Genomic DNA, 20,363 nt, shown 5'->3' on the forward strand with positions numbered 1-20,363 from the left:
CATAATCTGTAGTAATGATAAATCTATGATGAAAAATAAAGCAGAGTAAGAAGATTGAGTGATGCAGATGCTGTTTTAAATAAGGCAGTCAAGTAATACCTCTCCAAGGACACATTTGAGTAGAGACCCAAATGAAAGGGAAATGGAATCAGCTTGCTGGAGAGCTTTCCAGTAGAGGAAATACCAAGTGCCGAGTCCTGAGTCTAATTGATTATATTTTATATGCACATTGTATTTTATGTATTTATATATTTCCTATACTTTAAGAATAGTCTTTATAAAATGTTTTTCTAAAAACTATTTTGGAAAAACTTTTCTTGTTTTATAACTTTGGTTCAGATTTTTGTTTTTGTTTTGCACCAATATCTATATGTTATTTTTGTTTCTTTTACATTTTAAGTTAAATATAGATTCATGTCCCCATAAATCTGATAAATAAAGCTTCAATATTTCATAGTTAATTAAAATGTTTGTGATTTTTCTTCAAGTTATTCTTTGTAAGAAGTTTGTAAGCCATTTACATTATGTGGAATTCCAATTAGTTTTCTTCTGTGTCTCAACAAAGGTTTAATGTTGAAGCATGTCATATTACTTTCAATTTTCCTCCTTTTTTGCAAGAATTCTTCCTTGCCTTCTTCTCTTCTTTTACCCTCTCTGTTCTCCATCTTCCCTTCCCTTCCCATCTTTGTGCCTTCCTTCCCTTTTCTCTCATTCCATCCCCTCCCTCCCTTCCATCCCTTCCTTCTACTTCTTTCCTCATCCTCTCTTTGCTCTTGTGTCCCTCTCTTTCTTCCTCCTTTTTTCTTTCTTCCTTCTTTTCTTTCCTCCTTCATTTTTCCCTTCCCTCCTTCCTCTTCTCATCTATCCTTTTTCATTTTCTTTCTGTTCTCCTAATTTCCCCTTAACAAGAATACTAACATAGCTTCCTCATTGGTCTCTAACTCCTTGTATATAATAAGCCACTGCTATCTTTTAATTTTCTTAAAGAACAATTCTGATCAGATTCCTACCTGATCAAAACTTTTCTGTGATTATGCCCATTACCTCCGGTGTAATTCCATAGTCTTCAGTCCTTGGCAGATTATGGCTACAGCCTGCTCCTCTAGTTCAACTAAGCTGCATTATACTTCTTAGCCTCCAGCAGAACTTGTCTATTTAGAGTGCCACAAATATTCCTTGCTTTCTGCTATTCCTATTATTTGTCTTTTCTCTTATTATTTTCTTTGTGGGAATACTTAGCCCCCTATTCTGCCCTTTGGAAACTTGCTGTTCTGCAAGACTCAATTAAATGCCACCTTTCTTTTTCTTTTGTTGTTGCCTGTATCTTTTCTCCCCCTCATCTAGATTACAAGTTCCTCAAAAGCAGGGCCTTTGTCTCCCTCCGTGGAATTCAGTGAATTCTTTAGCACAGTGCCTTGCTGTGGTAAATATTTGGTAAATTTAATAGGTATGCAACAAATTTCATTTAACAGAATTTCTATTTTCTTGTGTCTAGTTAAAGAAGAGTGTAAGAGTCCTAAAACTGAGAGTCGGTCACAAAAAATGTCAAATAGGCAGGTAAGCTTCTTAAAATCAAATTTCTAGTAGCCCACTTTTTATTGGAATTGGTGGCTCTGGGGCATCTGCCTTAAATTTGCAGCCCTTTCGACCAGATTCATAATGTGTGTGGCAAGAGGGTTGCTGAGCCTGTCAGTCCCTTGGATGGGAGGCTGCACAACTAGAGTCCAAGACTTGGAATTAGAGATACATTCTGGTTCTCCTGTTTAATGGCTCAGTGGCCTTGAGCAAGTCACTGCACGTCTCACGCCTCAATTTCTTCATCTTTAAAATGGAGACTAAAATATATCACTTGTCCCTCTCATTCATTATATATAGTCTGGTGCTAGTGCTTAGTCCCTCACTCTTGTCCAACTCTTTGCCACCCTATGAACTGTAGCCCTCCAGGCTCCTCTCTCCATGGGAATTCTTTACCAGCTAAGCTACCAGGAAAGCCCTATACAAATACATACAAACATGCCTATTTATATGAGTGTGTGTACATTTTATGTATAAACTATTTGGAAATAACAGCTGCTCTCCATGGGATCACAAAGAGTTGGACATGACTGAGCGACTAACCATGCATGCACGTTTGTATATAGTGAAAGTCAATGAAAGTATATAGACCAACATGGAAAAGTTAACAGTTAATTCTGTGGAGTTAGGTTAATAAGAGAAACTGAGATCATTCATGTTTTAAGAGTTTCTGCTGACTGATAAAGAGTCTATATACATTTTATAATAAAAAAAGTTTAAATCTAAAAATATACATGTATACTTCGCATGTGTGCATTTTATATGCATATTATGTTTTATAACAAAGTTTTTTAAAAAGTTAGATCTCTTATAAGCTATAATATATTTATAAAAGATATCTTAGCAGATATCTTGGCACATAACAGGTTCTCAGTAATGGAACCCATTAATTTTCAGATACCAATAAAGGGTTGAATTACATGACTTTCAAAGCCCTCTCCTTCTGAAATTCTTATGCTATAATTTCCTTTCTTCTAGAAAAGGAGTTCATAAACTCTATAGTGCTGTGGGCCTCTTTGGTGAAGTGTATGGACTCTTTCTGAGAATAATAGTATTAATGCTAAAATAAAATAAATAAGATTTGAAAGAAAACCAATTATATTGAAATGCCATTAGAATCACCACCATTATATTAATAGTTTATTGCCTACATTCATAATTGAAGGGAATGATAAATCTTATTTAGAAATTAATGAAGGTAAAGATGTAATTTTTCCCCTCATCAAGTTTATGGGCCCCCCCTTTTTTCTTACGATATAAAAGAAAAAATAACACTCCAAAAAGTTTGCAGTGATTTATTTAGAATACTGTTAAGTAGTAACTATTATTTTATTTGCACAAAAACCCATTCTTACTCTTTTATAGGCATTTGGAGGCCCTGCCAAATGTAATTTTAAGCTACTGAAGAGAAATGGAAGTTCAGAAGTCTCAGAAAATCAAAAGGTTGTGACTGGTTATCCAAGTGCTGTTGATAAGGTAAAAGACCATTCATTCAGTTTATCTTCCCACACTTTAACACTTGGAAAGACGAGTGAGTGAAAATTAAATGATTGTTTTTGTACATAAAACTCTTAGTGATTTTCAGGTCCTTGTACTTTCAAAACTTCAGTCATAAAATATTTATTCTTTTAGCCTAATCCTGGAATTGAGAACTTCTTAGCATCCTTGAATATCTCCAAAGAAAATGAAATACAGTCATCTCATCATGAAGAGCCTCCAAGTGAAGAACATTTGTCACCACAGTCATTTGCTATGGTTCGTATTTTGTAGGAGCTTGTACAATATGGTAATTTCATTATTGTTGGCCATACGTACCCTGTGCAACAGCTAAGACACCTTCTCTTACATAGACTGATGTGATGCATATTATTGTCATCCTGTGAGGAAAACCAGGCTGTCCTGGGCAATTTAGCCACCATAGCTCCCTTGTTTTTCAAACATTGTTCCCAGACTGTTTGGTCAGAAATTAAGCAGGAATGATAATTATTATTTCTTTGCCAGGAAATGTGGATTTTTTTTCAACTCTATTGATTTTCCTTATTCTTTATCTGAATGTAGTTATTGTCTTAATTTTTAACAATAGAACTTATTAAAAGGAGGATCAGTAAGCTTTGTAACTCTATGTTTAACTTTTCTCTCTACCCCCACTATCTCCACACTAATCATTTTCAAAGCAGAAGGGAACTCGGATGCTTAAAGAAATTCTAAAAATTGACAGCTCTGACAGTATGGACCATAAGAATGAAATGAAACAGTTTGGTAATGAAGTCACTGTTTCCTCTAGTAGAAGAGATGAATATGGATCTTCCTCACAACCTAAACAAAATAAGAAATTGAGTAAGTAAGCTAAGTACTTAATAAGAAATTAAGCTAATAGGCAACTTCAAAAATTCAGTTCATTTGGTTTTTTAATCTTGTACTTTTTAAAGATAAAACTACTTTTATTTTTTTAAGTATAATGAAGGGTAATAAGAGTATGTTTTCTTATGCTTATGTCATTATATAACAATGTATTAAATAACTGTAACCAGTAGATCTCTAATTATCTTCTTGTAACTACTTAAATTATACTATAGCACTCATTCTGTAGATTCCAAACCTAGAAAAGTTTTTACATTTTAGCTTTTTCTCAATAATTTAAAAATTATTATGTAATTTAAATATATTATTTAACTTTTCTTTTATCTATGAAATAACATTGCAGATGTCTGTTGCAATAATTATATGACATATATAAAACAGTTAGCACTGTGTCTAACACATCCTAGGTGCCAATAATTGGTATTAGTATTATGTTAAAATAACTTGACTCACATAAAAAAGAAGAAGCTGGAAAATCAATTAAAAATAATTAATGGAGGCACACATCGGAAAGTGGCACTTACCATAAATCTGTGAAGCCTACAGCATAACATGGGGCACACAGCTGGACTTCACTAGATGTCAATCATTGCCCCTACTTCTGTGTCCACTATACTTAATATTCATCTCGGTAATTATCTTCAAAAGTCCACCAGGAATAATGGTAGGTGGGGATAAAAGTTTCTCAGGTAAAAAACATTTTGAAATAAGCCAATTTGAATTTATTAAGGATCAAAATCTGGAACAATATCAGAGCCTAGCTTCATTTCTACTGAGTATCAGGATAAATAATTAAAATTTCAATAACTCTCAGGAAACAATATATATCATAGTGACAGATGTATTCTTGAAATAGAGCAAAATAAAATTTTAAAACAGTATCAGCTAAGTATGATCCCACTGTCAAAAACAAGTAACTTTTACTATATTTCAGTATAATAAAAAGTATTATATACCTTAGAATGAAGAGCTCAGAACCCAGTCCATGTAACAGAACTAATGTATGACTTTGGGCAAGCCACTTATTTTTTAATCTATAATAGTTAGAGGTTTAGATTCATTCTCCACTAGGGTGTGCTTTTGTTCTGTTGGTGAGTTTCTTGATTATAAAGAATGTGATCTTCCAGAATTTTTAAAATCATATTCTATATAAAGGCACTTGGAAGGTTTGATTTCAGAAAAAACATTCAAGAAGCACTATTTTAGAGCAAAAACGTTGATCCATGTGGCTCAGAAAGTAAGGTGGATTTTGAGAAAACCAAAGCTGAAGCCTCAAAACTTAAGAATTTTAACACAAGGAACTCTACTCAGTGATCTTTCTCTTTTTTTGTAGCATCTTATATGAACAAGCCTCACAGTGCTAGTGAGTACCATAATGTTCAGTCTGTGGACAGTGTGTGCTGGCCTGCCGGCCAGATTCCTCCTGTGTCCACACCAGTAACTGAACTTTCTCGAATTTGTTCCCTTGTTGGAATGCCACAACCAGATTTCTCCTTTCTGAGAACACCACAGGTATGGTATACTACTGTTCTTCTGTTTCCATAAGTCATTGATCACTGATGTTAAACAAATCAACTAAAAATCTTTGGCTGGAAATAATATAGTGGAGCTGGTATTTTTTATTTTATGAGAAGCATAGATGAATACTTCTCCCTCTGGCTTTTCCATTTATGCATAACCACTGACAGGAACTTGGGCAGCAGGTCGCCTCGCAGGATTCTTCAAAATGATGATAGGGCTAGGGGTCTTGGTGTACAGTGCAGCTGTACACCAGCTGCAAACTGTTTGGTCTCAGAAACTACCCATCTTTTTTTTTTGAGAACCCCAAAGAACTTTTGTTTACTTGTATTATATCCATATTTACCAAATTAAAAATGAAAAAATTTAAATTGTTAATTAGAAATGACTTTTTGAAAAAATTTAGTGAGAAGAATGTCATTGCCCTACATTTTTGCAAGTGTTTTCCATCTTCTAGATTAATAGAAGAAGCTAGATTCTCATATCTGCTTCATACTATCCATCTCTTGTAATACATGGTTTTGGTTGAAACGCATGAAGAAAATCTGACCTCACACGAATAGTTGGAAAAAAGGAAGAAAATTTTAATAGCCTTTTCATATCATTGTGGATATTTTTTTTATAACAACATTAAAACATGGTATTTTCTTTAAAGTTAGTGCAATTGTAGAGTTTGAAATTATATTAATGAACGTTTGGTTCTCTCTATACTTATGAGAAAGAGAGAGTGAAAAGAGCAAATAACATTTTCTTATTATTATAAAAATAGTTTGAAGCTCTGGAAAGGGTCTCAGGGACCTCTGAGGTCCCCATACCACACCTGTAGAACCACTACAGGAAATCTGTTTCATCCTTTGTCCAAACTCTTGGTATATTCTTACCTAAAACAACCATTAATAATAATGGTAATAATACTAAGTTAGCATAATGATACTAACATAGTATTAATAATAATAGTAATAATTCTATAGTTAGTAATACTACTACATAAATATGACTACTTTCTGAAAAAGCAGTTTTCTTAAAAATCTTTTATCAAAGAAAAAAAGTATTGTAAAAAAGCAGTAAAGAATTGTCATTCAAATGTAAATATAAAATCAGTTAGAACTTTGGAGTTTTACGATTTTGGCAGTTAATTCATGTTAGCAAAATGTCTACTATTTAAAGGATGGTGGAAAGCAGGGGTCAGCAAATTTTTACTATAAACAGCCAGACAGTAAATATTTCAGGCTTTGTGGGCCATATGGGCTCTGTCACAACTGCTTTCCTCTGCAGTTACAGTAGGTATAGGCAAACATTAAAGAGTGGACTTGGCTGTGCTCCAATAAAATCTTACATACAAAAACAAATAGGAAACCTAGTTTCCTGATCCTAGATGTAAAGAAGAAAGTTTAGCTGACTTTCATTTACAATTGGATTCCTGACCCTTCAACTAGCTTAGAGATCATTTTAACTTTGTAAACACTGAAAGATAAGGCAACAGTTTTAAAGTTTTTGCATCATAACTGAAAACTTAAGCTATAGTCCTTCTTTGAATTCTTGAAATTTTTTTTTACAGAATGTTAGATGAAATTATTCTACTTGTTTAAGCTTTCTAGAAGGAGGTCAATTTCCTGGACAGATAACTTCATAAACATTCCTGTTCTCTTTTTTTAGACAATGACAGTTTGCCAGGTAAAATTATCTAACGGTTTACTGGTACATGGGCCACAGTGCCATTCTGAAAATGAAGCCAAGGAAAAAGCTGCACTTTTTGCTATACAACAATTGGTGAGAACTGTCCATGAATTCTTTACTAAATCTTTAAGTAATCCCTCTAGATGTTTTTGATGCATTGTTTTACAACTTTAAATACTTCCCTAGGGCTCCTTAGGAGTGAATTTCCCTTTGCCTCCACCAATATTTCCAAGTTATCCTCCAGCTGTACCACCTGGAACCATTCCTCCAGTTTTTCCCCAGCCTACTGGTAAGGTATCTTTCTTGTCTAAATATTTACCATTTAATTATTGTTTTTAGAAAGTTCTTTTAAGGAGCATCACTTCGAGGAAACGAAAAAATGATCTAAATATCTCAGTAATGTAAGGAGTTGTAAGGGGTAAGCCTGAAACCACAGCCTGCAGATTCATCTAGAAATGCAGGGAGTGTTAAACTGGTTGTCTCTTCTCTTTGTCAGACTCCATTAAACTGAATAATAAACTATTTTAAGAGTGAACCTTTAAAGACAAAGAGATGAGAGAAGAAATATCAGCACATTAGAATTTGAAAACAGTTTGTGATGGGAAAAGAAGAGAAATAAAAACCAATGCAACAGAGTAGGGTTATGCTCAGACTGAAGAGTGAATAAAAGAGGATACAAACCGATAGATGAGCAGATTGTCTCTCACAGTTCCCAAGAGATTCAGAACTTGAAAGTGTCGGAAGCTATCAGAGGCATGGCCTGAAAAGAGGGGGTCAGTTCAACATCTGTAGCAAGAGTGATAGGACCCCTCCCCAGAGCCTTCCCCCACACAGTCAAGCAGTTAACTACAGGCAAAAGCCTGGAGGTATGGTCTCCAGAAGGTTCCATACATATGAGACACCAGGTACAGAATAGAGAAGGAGATACTAGGCTGGAAACTGAGGTTACATAAAGTTCCTTTTCCCATCCTATTCCCAGGCTATAATAAGCCTTAGCCCAGATAGGAAGTTGGAGGATGGTTTTTTGAGAAATTCATTGAATTTCAAGCAAAAGACCCACCAACTTTTGGAGGATGTTCCAACCAAAAGGCTGGCTCACTATTCAGTCATCCTAGAGAGAAGCTGAGGCTCTCAAGTCATCTAGCCCTATACCCTCCCAACACAGACACTGCTTCTAATCATAGTTTTAATGTCTTGCTCTTTAATATGAAGAAATAATAGACTGTGAGAAACCACTGAACATTTTAGGAAAATCTCTATTAAGAGCCTAAACAAAAATAAATGAAAGGGATCTGGAGATAGTGTTGGAAAGAAGAGAACTTCAGAGACAACTTTGGTTAGCATTCTTATGAAATGAAACAGTATTGCAACCAAAAAAAAAAATTAGGAACAAAAATTGTTGACCCAAATTTTTTAAATTCAATAGGTAAAACAAAGCCACAGAACTCTCAGGAAAAAGATCAAAATAAAAGGAGGAAAATAAAAAGTAAGAAAGATTTAGAGGAACTGTCCGTAGATCCAGTACCTATCTAATTTGAGTTCCAGAAAAAGAGACCAGAGATCCTGGGAAGGAGGAAAGTTATCAAGGAAATAGTTTCTTCTGACCAAGGGACATGCATCTGTAAACTGAAAGGGCCACCAGATGCTTAGCACTAAATGAAAAGAGACACAGATTGCCTTGGAATTTAGAATACCAGTAATAAAGAGAAACAATAAACAAAGCAAAAACAACACTCAGTTGTGGATGTGACTGATATGGAAGTAAAGTCCAATGCTGTTAAGGGCAATATTGCTTAGGAACCTGGAAGGTTAGGTCCATGAATCAAGGCAAATTGGAAGTGGTCAAACAGGAGATGGCAAGAGTGAGCATTGACATTTTAGGAATCAGCGAACTAAAATGGACTGGAATAGGTGAATTTAACTCAGATGACCATTTTATCTACTACTGTGGGCAAGAATCCTTTAGAAGAAATAGAGCAGCCATCATAGTCAACAACAGAGTCCGAAATGCAGTACTTGGATGCAGCCTCTAAAATGACAGAATGATCTCCACAGTAATCTAAGTCTAAGCCCTGACCAGTTAATGCTGAAGAAGCTGAAGTTGAATGGCTCTATGAAGACCTACAAGACCTTTTAGAACTAACACCCAAAAAAGATGTCCTTTTCATTATAGGGGACTGGAATGCAAAAGTAGGAAGTCAAGAAGTACCTAGAGTAACAGGCAAGTTTGGCCATGTTGTATAAAATGAAGCAGGGCAAAGGCTAACAGAGTTTTGCCAAGAGAACACACTGGTCATAGCAAACACCCTCTTCCAACAACAGAAGAGAAGACTCTACACATGGACATCACCAAATGGTCAATACCAAAATCAGATTGATTATATTCTTTGCAGCCAAAGATGGAAAAGCTCTATACGGTCAGCAAAAACAAGACTGGGAGCTGACTGTGGCTCAGATCATGAACTCCTTATTGCCAAATTCAGACTTAAATTGAAGAAAGTAGGGAAAACCTCTAGACCATTCAGGTATGACCTAAATCAAATCCCTTATGATTATACAGTGGAAGTGACAAATAGATTCAAGGGATTAGATCTGATAGACAGAGTGCTGAAGAACCATGAACAGAGGTTCATGACATTGTGAAAGAGGCAGTGATAAAGACCATCCCAAAAAAAAGAAATGCAAAAAGGCAAAGCAGTTGTCTGAGAAGGCCTTACAAACAGCTATGAAAAGAAGAGGCAAAGGAGAAAAGGAAAGATATACCCATCTGAATGCAGTTCCAAAGAATAACAGGAGAGATAAGAAAGTCTTCCTCAGTGATCAATGCAAAGAAGTAGAGGAAAACAATAGAATGGGAAAGACTAGAGGTCTCTTCAAGAAAATTAGAGATGCCAAGGGAACTTTGCATGCAAAGATGGGCTCAGTAAATGACAGAAATGGTAGGGACCTAACAGAAGCAGAAAATACTAAGAAGAGGGGGCAAGAATACACAGAACTGTACAAAAAAGATCTTCACAACCCAGAAAATCGTGATGGTATGATCACTCACCTAAAACCAGACATCCTGGAATGAGAAGCCAAGCGGGCCTTAGGAAGCATTACTACAAACAAAGCTAGTGGAGATGATGGAATTCCAGTTGAGCTATTCCAGATCCTGAAAGATAATGCTGTGAAAGGGCTGCACTCAAACTCAGCAGTGGCCACAGGACTGGAAAAGGTCAGTTTTCATTCCAATCCCAAAGAAAGGCAATGCCAAAGAATGCTCCAACTACTGCACAGTTGCACTCATTTCACACACTAGCAAAGTAATGCTCAAAATTCTCCCAGCCAGGCTTCAACAGTACATGAACCATGAACCTCCATGTGTTCAAGCTGGTTTTAGAAAAGGCAGAGGAACCAGAGATGAAATTGCCAACATCCACTGGATCATCGAAAAAGCAAGAGTCCAGAAAACATCTGTTTTATTGACTGTGCCAAAGCCTTTGATTGTGTAGATCACAATAAACTGTGGAAAATTCTGAAAGAGATGGGAATACCACACCACCTGATCTTCCTCCTGAGAAATCTGTATGCAGGTCATGAAGCAACAGTAGGAACTGGACATGGAATAACAGACTGGTTCCAAATCAAGAAAGGAGTACATCAAGGCTGTATATTGTCACCCTGCTTATTTAACTTATATGCAGAACATCATGAGAAACACTGGTCTCGATGAAGCACAAACTGGAATCAAAATTGCCAGGAGATGTATCAATAACCTCAGATACTCAGATGACACCACACTTATGGCAGAAAGTGAAGAAGAACTAAAGATCCTCTTGATGAAAGTGAAAGAAGAGAGTGAAAAACTTGGCTTAAAGCTCAACATTCAGAAAACTAAGATCATGGTATCTGGTGCCATCACTTCATGGCAAATAGATGGGGAAACAGTGAGAGACTTTATTTTGGGGGCTCCAAAATCACTGCAGATGGTGATTTCAGCCATGAAATTAAAAGATACTTGCTCTTTGGAAGAAAAGTTATAACCAACCTAGACAGCATATTAAAAAGCAGAGACATTGCTTTGCCAACAAAGGTCCATCTTGTCAAGGCTATGGTTTTCCAGTGGTCATGTGTGGATGTGAGAGTTGGACAGTAAAGAAAGCTGAGCACCAAAGAATTGATGCTTTTGAACTGTGGTATTGGAGAAGACTCTTGAGAGTCCCTTGGACTGCAAGGAGATCCAACCAGTCCATCCTAAAGGAGATCAGTCCTGAATATTCATTGGAAGGACTGATGCTGAAGCTGAAACTCCAGTACTTTGGCTCCCTGATGTGAAGAACTGACTAATTTGTAAAGATCCTGATGCTGGGAAAGATAGAAGGTGGGAGGAGAAGGGAACGACAGAAGATGAGATGGTTGGATGGCATCACCGACTCATTGGACATGAGTTTGAGTGAACTCCAGGAGTTGGTGACAGACAGGGAAGCCTGGCATCCTGCAGTCCATGGGATAGCAAAGAGTCGGACATAGCTGAGCAACTGAACTGAATAAAGAGAGGTCAGAGATGAAGGAAAAATACAAATAAAAATCAAAAATCAGAATGTTACTGCATCATTGAACAGAGGCTAGAAGCTAGAAAGCAGTTGAGCATTGATTACCTCAAAATCCTGAGACAGAATTAGTTTCATCTTAGATTTCTCTCTAAAGCTAAAGCGTGAATCTAGTGCAGGGTAGAATGAAGACATTTCAGACAGGCAAATTTACTTATTATGTACTGTTCTTTAGAAGTTGCTGAATTCTGCACTCCAAAAAGCAAAGCAATAATTTTTGTTTATTTGTTTGTTTTAAAGAAAACCATGAAACTAAGGACTTCCCTGATAGCTCAGTTAGTAAAGAATCTGCCTGCAATGCAGGAGACCCTGGTTCAATTCCTGGGTCAGGAAGATCCCCTAGAGAAGGGATAGGCTACCCACTCCAGTATTCTTGGGCTTCCCTTGTGGCTCAGCTGGTAAAGAATCTTCCTGCAGTGTGGGAGACCTGGGTTCAATCCTGGATTCGGAAGATCCCCTGGAGAAGGGAAAGGCTACCCACTCCAGTATTCTGGCCTGGAGAATTGTCCATGGGGTTGCAAAGTGTCAGACATGACTGAGCGACTTTCACACACACACACATGAAACTAAACTGCATGATACTAATATACTTATGCAATGAATGGGAATTCCAGAATGCCAGCTGCTCAGCAGGTGTAGAAAGTAACTGGTCTCAATTGAGAGGGCAGGGGAAGGTCTTGGCAGGTGAGATAATGATCTGATAGATGGGCAGCATTTGGGAAAAAACATGAAGGATGTATAGAAGACTAAGGTGCTTTTAAAAGGTAATTACTCTTAAAAGAGTGTTTTAAGTTTTACAAGGAACAAAAAGTAATCAGAGTACCCTACTTGGCTTTGAAGTGATAATATTTATATAGTGACATACCACAAACACTTATTTTTTAAATGAATATTATAATATATTGGGAGGACAGGGCAAGTAATGAAGGGTGGTATAAAAGAACTGAATTTTGATCTATCATAGTAGTTTTAGTCTAAAAATGCCTAAAGTTGAAAAATCAGCTAGTAGTATAAGCAAATTATTGAACAGTGTGCAAATAAATAGCTAAAACAGTTAAACCTGGGATGGACCAGATGACTGCTATATTTTGTTGAAAACCCTTTTTATTACAATATGTATGTGTATAATTATTTTTACTTTGATTTGTTTAAAAAATGCAATTTGTCTAAGGCCATAACTTACTAAGTAGCAGTAGTAGCATTCAAAAGCAAATCTATCTGATAACAAAACCCACAATTTTGTTACTATACTACACTGGCATTCCTTTGCCTATATAAACCATGGTTAGTCATAAAATTTTTATGACACAATAAATCTGATGTTTTCATATAACTCAAGGTCGTAAGTCCACTATAACTTAGAAAATCCATTTTGATTGCTTTTTCACTTTCAAAAATGAATCCGGGGGATTTCCCTGGCGGTCCATTGGTTAACACTTCACCTTCCAATGCAGGTTCAATACCTGGTTGGCGAGCTAGGATCCCATATGCCTGATGGCCCAAAAAAACAAAAACATGAAAACAGAAGCAATATTGTAATAAATTCCTTAAAAATTTTAAAAATTACCCACATCAAAAAAATCCAGCAACTATATATAAATTAATTAATACATATAGGTTATCTAAAGGTATACTCACAAGCTTCTCTGAAACGTAGCTGTTTTAGTTGAGCTGCTGCTGCTAAGTCACTTCAGTCGTGTCCGACTCTGTGTGACCCCATAGACGGCAGCCCACCAGGCTCTGCTGTCCCTGGGGTTCTCCAGGCAAGAATGCTGGAGTGGGTTGCCATTTCCTTCTCCAATGCAGGAAAGTGAAAGGTGAAAGGGAAGTAGCTCAGTCGTGTCCAACTCTTCGCGACCCCATGGACTGCAGCCTACCAGGCTCCTCCGTCCATGGGATTTTCCAGGCAAGAGTACTGGAGTGGGTTGCCATTGCCTTCTCCGTTAGTTGAGCTATATAGTCTTAAATTCTGTCTGCTTTTTTCTCTCTCTAAAAAGAAACTTTGAGCACAATACAGACTTTCTTTGGTGGCAGTGTGCCAGAGTCTTGGTTGTTATTGTTCAGTGCAGTAGTTCACAAATACTGAACTGGTGCTGAATGTGTAAGGATCACTTGTGGAGCTTATTAACAATACAGATTCCTGGGCCCTCACAGTCTGATTAGTAGGTCTGGAGCTTTGCCCAAGAATCTATATTTCACAAGCTTCCGTGTGATTCAGATAAACAAATCAGTTTTGGGAACCACTGATTCAGTGCACTTTCAGCAAGAAACAAGCTGTGAATTACAAATGTTAGAATAGGGAATTCTTGAATTACAGATGTTAGAATAGGGAAAAGAAAGATTGTGTATATCATATGAAAGTGATCACATTTCAAGACTTGAGCTTTTCTGGTGTTTTTTTTTGTTTGTTTTTTGTTTTTTGTAGGCTGGGATCACTATGGAAGCAACTTAGCACTGGGGGCAGGTGAGATCCTTAAGATTTCTCTCTTTGTGCCCTGCCTTTTCTCCCCCAAGGGACAGATTAATGACCCTATTATTTTTTAAAAATAGTATTACAAATATTCCTAAGGCTTGTATCAATATAAGGTACTATTGGCCTTCCTAGGCCAGGCAGCATAATGACAAGCTGAATGTAGGTATTTCATATTCCTTAAGAGGACTTTGAATGTTGAAAGCAAGGTTAAACAGAACTTAAGTGTATGCTCTTTGCCAAAGTGAAATAAGTTAAAAGGAAAAGTAGCAAAGGGAGGTCTTAAATTTCAGGGCTTTAATGATGCCTTTTTACTAAAATAGCTTTTCCATGATTTTTAATAGCTAATATCATGCCTTCATCATCTCATCTCTTTGGCTCAGTGCCATGGGGACCACCAATGCCAGTTCCTGGGAAGCCCTTCCATCATACATCGTATGCTGGGACCATGCCCATGGCTGGGGGAATGCCAGGTGGTGTGCACAATCAGTTCATACCTCTGCAGGTGAGACCTAGAAGAGAATTATTATATTTTTAAGAGAACTTTTTTACTGTTCAAAAGCTATTGATAAAATTTTATTTATTCAGTGATTTCATACTCAGTGCCAAGTAGAAGCCTGATCAGTACCGGAGTGGGTACTGAGAATATATTTTGACCACTGGTGAACCGTCTAACCTAATCCCTGCTGTCTGAGTTTGTGTTCTAATAAATAATTGTAGCAAGTAATAATATCCTTTTCTAAAACAGTGATTTAAAATCAGGAACATAAATTTTCTTTATACTGAAATTATGGATACATTTAAAATATCTTATCATAACTAGATTCCTTGAATTTCTGAAGTCTGGTTTGGAGATTATAAGTGAAAGTCACAGTCAGCAGTGCTTGACAAGCATTAGCCGCGTGATTTATGGTATTTTCTGACACTAGTTTTTTTTGCCTACATTGTTAATTAATTATTCTTTTATTCCTCGAAGGTAACTAAAAAAAGAGTTGCAAACAAAAAGAACTTTGAGAATAAGGAGGCCCAGAGTTATCAAGTCACCCTGCTTCACACTAGCCAGTCAGCATCTTCTGATGTCACCAAAGGAATTCCACAGGAGACTTCATCAGCTTCCTTACCATCTTCTCAGATCCCTCAACCTGCATCTTCTTTTCAAGTTGCAGCTGCCTCCTCAGGCCATAGTATGCCTCACCAGAAGTCGGCACCAAGCGCTTCAAGAAGAAAATCAAGAAAACTGGCTGTCAATTTTGGCGTTTCTAAACCTGAATAAATTTGGTACTTGGAATTAAATTTCTTTCCTTTCCTCCCACCTTTTTATAAATCCATACCTGTGTCTCACAAGAAATTACAATGTACTATTTTAAAACAATACATTTCAATTAAATTTTTTAATTTTCTAGTGGCCAGGCACTTTTCATGCTATTTAAAAGACTGTAAATCAAATTGTGCATCTTAAGTATGTACAATTTGTTTTACATCAATTATACCTCAATAAAGCTGTGAAAAAAAAAACTAAAACCTTGTGTTAAAATACTGTCAGTGGACTGAGCATTCACATGTACCACTCTAACCATTGGCCTTGTCATTAAAAGCATCCTGAACTATGAATTAGACATGGTACTGCAATAATAATAAACATTTTTTTTACACTATCATTGAGGGATAATTAAATGGAGCATGAAAATTGGGCCTCAAGTATAATTTACTGAATGTAGATTTTATTTCTCTTTTTAATGATGTAATAGAATTGTCAGGAGAGTTGCGCTTATTTATAGGTATTTTAACTTATGTTCTGTTATCTCTGAGGGTCCTTTAGACCTGTTGTGACGTGATCACATTGTGCTGGTGCTGCCAGTTTTGCTTTATTCTCCATTTTGTACCAAAGCAATTTCAGAATACTGATCAGAATATTTCATTTAACTGCTTAGAACTATACATAGTGATCTAGATTTGAGGAAATAATTACAATTTTTTAGATTATTCAAGAACCAGCATTAGTTAACCTCTAATAAAAAATTAAGTTTCAAAATCTACAGGGTGTAATGATTACAGATTAATCTTCTGATAGAAGTACAAAATATTAATCATGTCATTAATTAAAATGTGTTATCCTTTTGTTTAGCTTTTTACTTGCTTACTTAAACATACACGACAGCTCCATTGTTGATCCATGTGTAGCCTTTCCTGGGACAATGAAATTCTAAATTTTTAAAAATGCCAAGGTTTGCACAGGCACAATTAGTATATAATATGCATTATTTACATGACAAATGCCCGTCCTTGTTCTCTTTCCATACTTTTAGCTTTATGCTGAACTGTGCAGTGACTCTGGCATTTTGTCTGTACATGTCATGTGTGGGTGTGTGTTATTCAATCTGTGGCTGTTGAAATTATGTCAGAGTTTATGAAAATTTCTCAGCGGTACCAGGGCCTGGATTTATATACATATATATATATATATATATTTATGCTTTAGTTTTTGTGATATGCTTATATTTTTAAGGAAGTAAGTTATCATACTTTTTTAAAAGTATTTTAAAAGTAGGAACCACAATCTTTGTATGGAGCTGCTTATTATTGTATCTAGTTTCATTTGGCTCATTGAAAACTCTGCCTTGAGTCTTAGTCTGTTTGTTTTTTAAAACGCTAGTATTGAGTTAAATGGATTTCATTCTCTAACTGCTAAATGTTAAGAGTTTCTCCAAATGTTAATAGGATATTTGTATATTAGTAGTGCCTTTAGTATGAAATAAGTGTTCATTATTTGTCATTTATGATAGTCATGTGAGTTTCTGTGATTTTATTTTCTATTAATTTTCCTAGATTCAGATGTTCGTTGGTTCCCAGCATTTCATTTTTGGGAATACATGTTTCTCTGTAGTAGGATCTGAAATAACGAGGCTCAAGTAATTCTCAGAGTTTGTCCTTTTTGCCTCACAAAGTAATTTTTTTTTTAATGGAAATACAAAAAAAAAGTTGAATTGTGACAATAAGATTATGTTAACCTCTACTACTTTAGAGTGTATATTTTCCACCTTATGTAACTATACAAACTCCAGCATTCAAGAATTGCCTCACTCATCATTTCTCTGTGACCACCCTATATAAACAGTGTACAGCCCACATCTTTATTTAAGCACCGAAGAAGGAGCACATGCCATCTTCCAAAAACTTCAAGAGAAACTTTGATAAGCATAGTGCCACAACCCATATAAGGGGGTTTCCTCAATATTCAAACAAAGCAAACTGACAGTTCTAGATGGAGAGGCAGTAAGTGTTTTCTTTTCATTCTTCTCCTAAAGCAACTCAAGACTAAAAAGAGATTAAAATGGGAGAGAAATCCATAGTGACCAGGTAGTGTCATGCATTCATCTATATTTTCTTCACCTTGTACACCTATTCCAGAGATGGGCCTGAGAGCAATAGATGAGATCCTCATCCATTGCGTCCTGAGATCCTCTCTGGAGAGGACGTAAGAAGCAGAGACTGTGTCTCATGACAGTCTTGAGGAGTCTAGATCCACTGATAAATTTGGGAAACTTACAGTTTTTCCTTTGTGGATGGCACAGACTCAGACTATCCCAAAATTTAGAAATATGCCCATTCAACTGTTGAATCTGTTGTGGACTGTGTGTGGAAACCATGGACTGTGTAGGGCACAGAAGAGCAGGTTCCCCAAGATGCTTCATGTTTCCACATCACAAGAGCAGTTAAATCTGTTTAAACTTTCCTCTCCTTACTAAAACATTATTTCTAGATAACCTTGTTCAATAAAGTTGTTGGTTTTTTTTTTTTTTTTTGAGCAGATTAAGTGAATTGTGAAGCTTGGTCCTTTCAGTCCTTTTCACCATTTCCAATACATTACCTGAGTCTTATAATTTTACAGATAGACTGTATTAATTGATTTAAACATCATGCAGACTCATGTCTTAAACATCTGAGACTCAGTTGCCTGAAAAATTAATTTCACCTCTATGTGTACTTTGGTTTCAATTAAAGACTTCCCTTGCTGTTCAGAGGGATAAGTAGTTCTTTTAGAACTGAAAAACAAAAGTTTGATCTTTCTTTTCCTATTGGTGGGAGAGATGAGGAACTCTTGCTGTGGGTTTTGTTGTTTGTTTCCTTTTTCATGATCAGGTACTTGCTTTGGTTTTAAACTGATATTTTTCAAACTAATCTGGATTTGGGAGGAGAGGCAGATAGGGAGGCAGTTGGAAGGAGACCAGTTAAATAAGACCTGTCCTTCACTGCATTTTCAGACTATACTCTTCCTAGCTCAAGGACATAGATGAACTGCAGTGATTTATTTCCTCACTTTTAAATCATCTGTTCTGTTTGTACTAGTAAATCATACATTATCATAGTGATTGTCTAGTTTAAGAGAGCTAGAATTCTCCCCCTCCCCACTAAAGTTCATTCTAATATGCTTCATTTCATTGTCCAGAGCCTCTTTTTTTTAAAGCCACTATGTACAATTTCCCAGCTTTTTGAGCTTGCTATATTTCTTAGTACCATCTTGCTTCCAAATCATGTTTTTACTGGGGAGGGGAATTCATTTATTGGAGAGAAATGACAGACATTCTCTACCTCTGAAAAAAAAAATGAATCACAGAAGTCCCCTTATCATTTTTCTAGAGAGTGACAGAACTTAAACTGGCAGTGTTCTTTCAGTACATCTTATAAGCTTTGTCAGTGAAGCAGTCTTTTTTGCTGGAGCTTCCTTTCCTAGTTAGGATAATGCTTAAAAATGCTAGAAATGAATATGTTTCAGACAGAGCTGGCTGATATTTCCCTCAGATTGCTCCATCTTCCGCCAGAGGGCAGTTAAGAGACCATGACGATCAGAACGAAGGCAGGCTGGAGTTTCACTGGCTTATCTCCAACACCACTGATGCGTCTTTTAGAGAGAGGAAAACAGAAAATAGTCTTGATAGTTAAGAATATCAGAAATCCATAGCTGCTTTTGTGTTTGTTTGTGTGTTTCAGTGAACCAACAATAATGCCTTGCTCAATCAATGCATTCAGCCATCTCAAGTGCAATTCGTGATGGAGACTCTGGTTTCCAGTAGATAAAGTTTTACATATTTAAACCTATAAAAATTAATTTTTTTCCAACAATACACCTATTGCTGTTATTTCGGCAGTTGACGTACTAGTAAATTGCCAAGGCCAAATAATTAAATGCCTGTAGATGTTTTAGTGATCCAACCAAATCTTCATACTGTTTTCTCATGAAGTAATACGAGTGATTTTTTTGTTTGTTTTGGAATTTAGGGGCTTTTTTGGCCTTAAGTCTCATATTTTCTTTTGCCTGCATCCAATTGCTTCTTTGAGTGTTTGCATCTATTTTGATATCTGAGTAATAGTGTACTGTATCATCAACATGTTCAGCATTTTTTTCATTTAAACAATATAAGTAAGTATAATTCATACATAGAGATCTTAATTCTTTTTTTCCCTCACATAAGTATTTTATAAGTAACTGGAATTTTTCATTAGATCTTATACAGAGCAGTATTTTATTAAAAATTCAAAAGGGAAGATTTTATGTGCTCATTTTGTAGCTTTTGTTTTTTAAATATCGATACATTGTCTGCAATTAAAGTGTTTTCAACTTGCATTGGAATGGACTCCAAATGTATTTTTGTGTTAAACTGTACATTTGTAGATTTTTGGCATGAAGTTAGCCTCAAAATGTTGTGCAAAAGGATTTTAAAATATGAGTCACTGAAAGAGTTTAAACATCTATACATGTTAAATGCTATATGGATTTTAATTAAACATTTGAGAATGATTTCATAAGCTTTTGTTCTTGTATGTTTGCAGTGATATTAAAAATGGATTACAGGATTCACTTAAACCTCATATCCTCTTATATTGGTATTTGAATCTGTGTCAATTAGCACAAAATTGACAGCATGATTGGTGGAGAAAGTCTGAACTGCAGATTTTGATGGCCACAGTTCAGATCCTGGCTCTGCCTCTAATTGTAAATATGTCATGATATTAGGATTGCCGAGTTATATAATGCCTATGCCTCAGTTTCTTCATGTCCTAAAGGAAGAAAACAACACCCCTTGTATGGTAGTATATTTAAAGCACTGGGTACTTAGTGCCAGTTTTTTTACTGGAAAATCAATAAACAAATCAAAATCCTCTCAAGTTAG

General features: G+C 36.0%; 1 protein-coding gene across 1 annotated transcript in view; it reads left to right on the top strand.

Annotated features, from left to right (window-relative positions):
• The window catches only part of XRN1 (5'-3' exoribonuclease 1), a 112,451-nt gene extending 96,985 nt beyond the window's left edge, over positions 1–15,466 (top strand). The window contains exons 34-43 of the mRNA XM_052650292.1: positions 1,496–1,557; positions 2,941–3,051; positions 3,208–3,330; positions 3,753–3,912; positions 5,270–5,448; positions 7,111–7,224; positions 7,318–7,420; positions 14,149–14,187; positions 14,538–14,698; positions 15,170–15,466. Coding sequence (XP_052506252.1) covers positions 1,496–1,557; positions 2,941–3,051; positions 3,208–3,330; positions 3,753–3,912; positions 5,270–5,448; positions 7,111–7,224; positions 7,318–7,420; positions 14,149–14,187; positions 14,538–14,698; positions 15,170–15,466 — 1,349 coding nt within the window. The remainder of the gene's footprint in view (positions 1–1,495; positions 1,558–2,940; positions 3,052–3,207; positions 3,331–3,752; positions 3,913–5,269; positions 5,449–7,110; positions 7,225–7,317; positions 7,421–14,148; positions 14,188–14,537; positions 14,699–15,169) is intronic.
• The last annotated feature ends 4,897 nt before the right edge of the window (positions 15,467–20,363 follow it).

Source organism: Budorcas taxicolor, chromosome 1, assembly GCF_023091745.1.
Source record: "Budorcas taxicolor isolate Tak-1 chromosome 1, Takin1.1, whole genome shotgun sequence".
Classification (NCBI taxonomy): Eukaryota; Metazoa; Chordata; class Mammalia; order Artiodactyla; family Bovidae; genus Budorcas; species Budorcas taxicolor.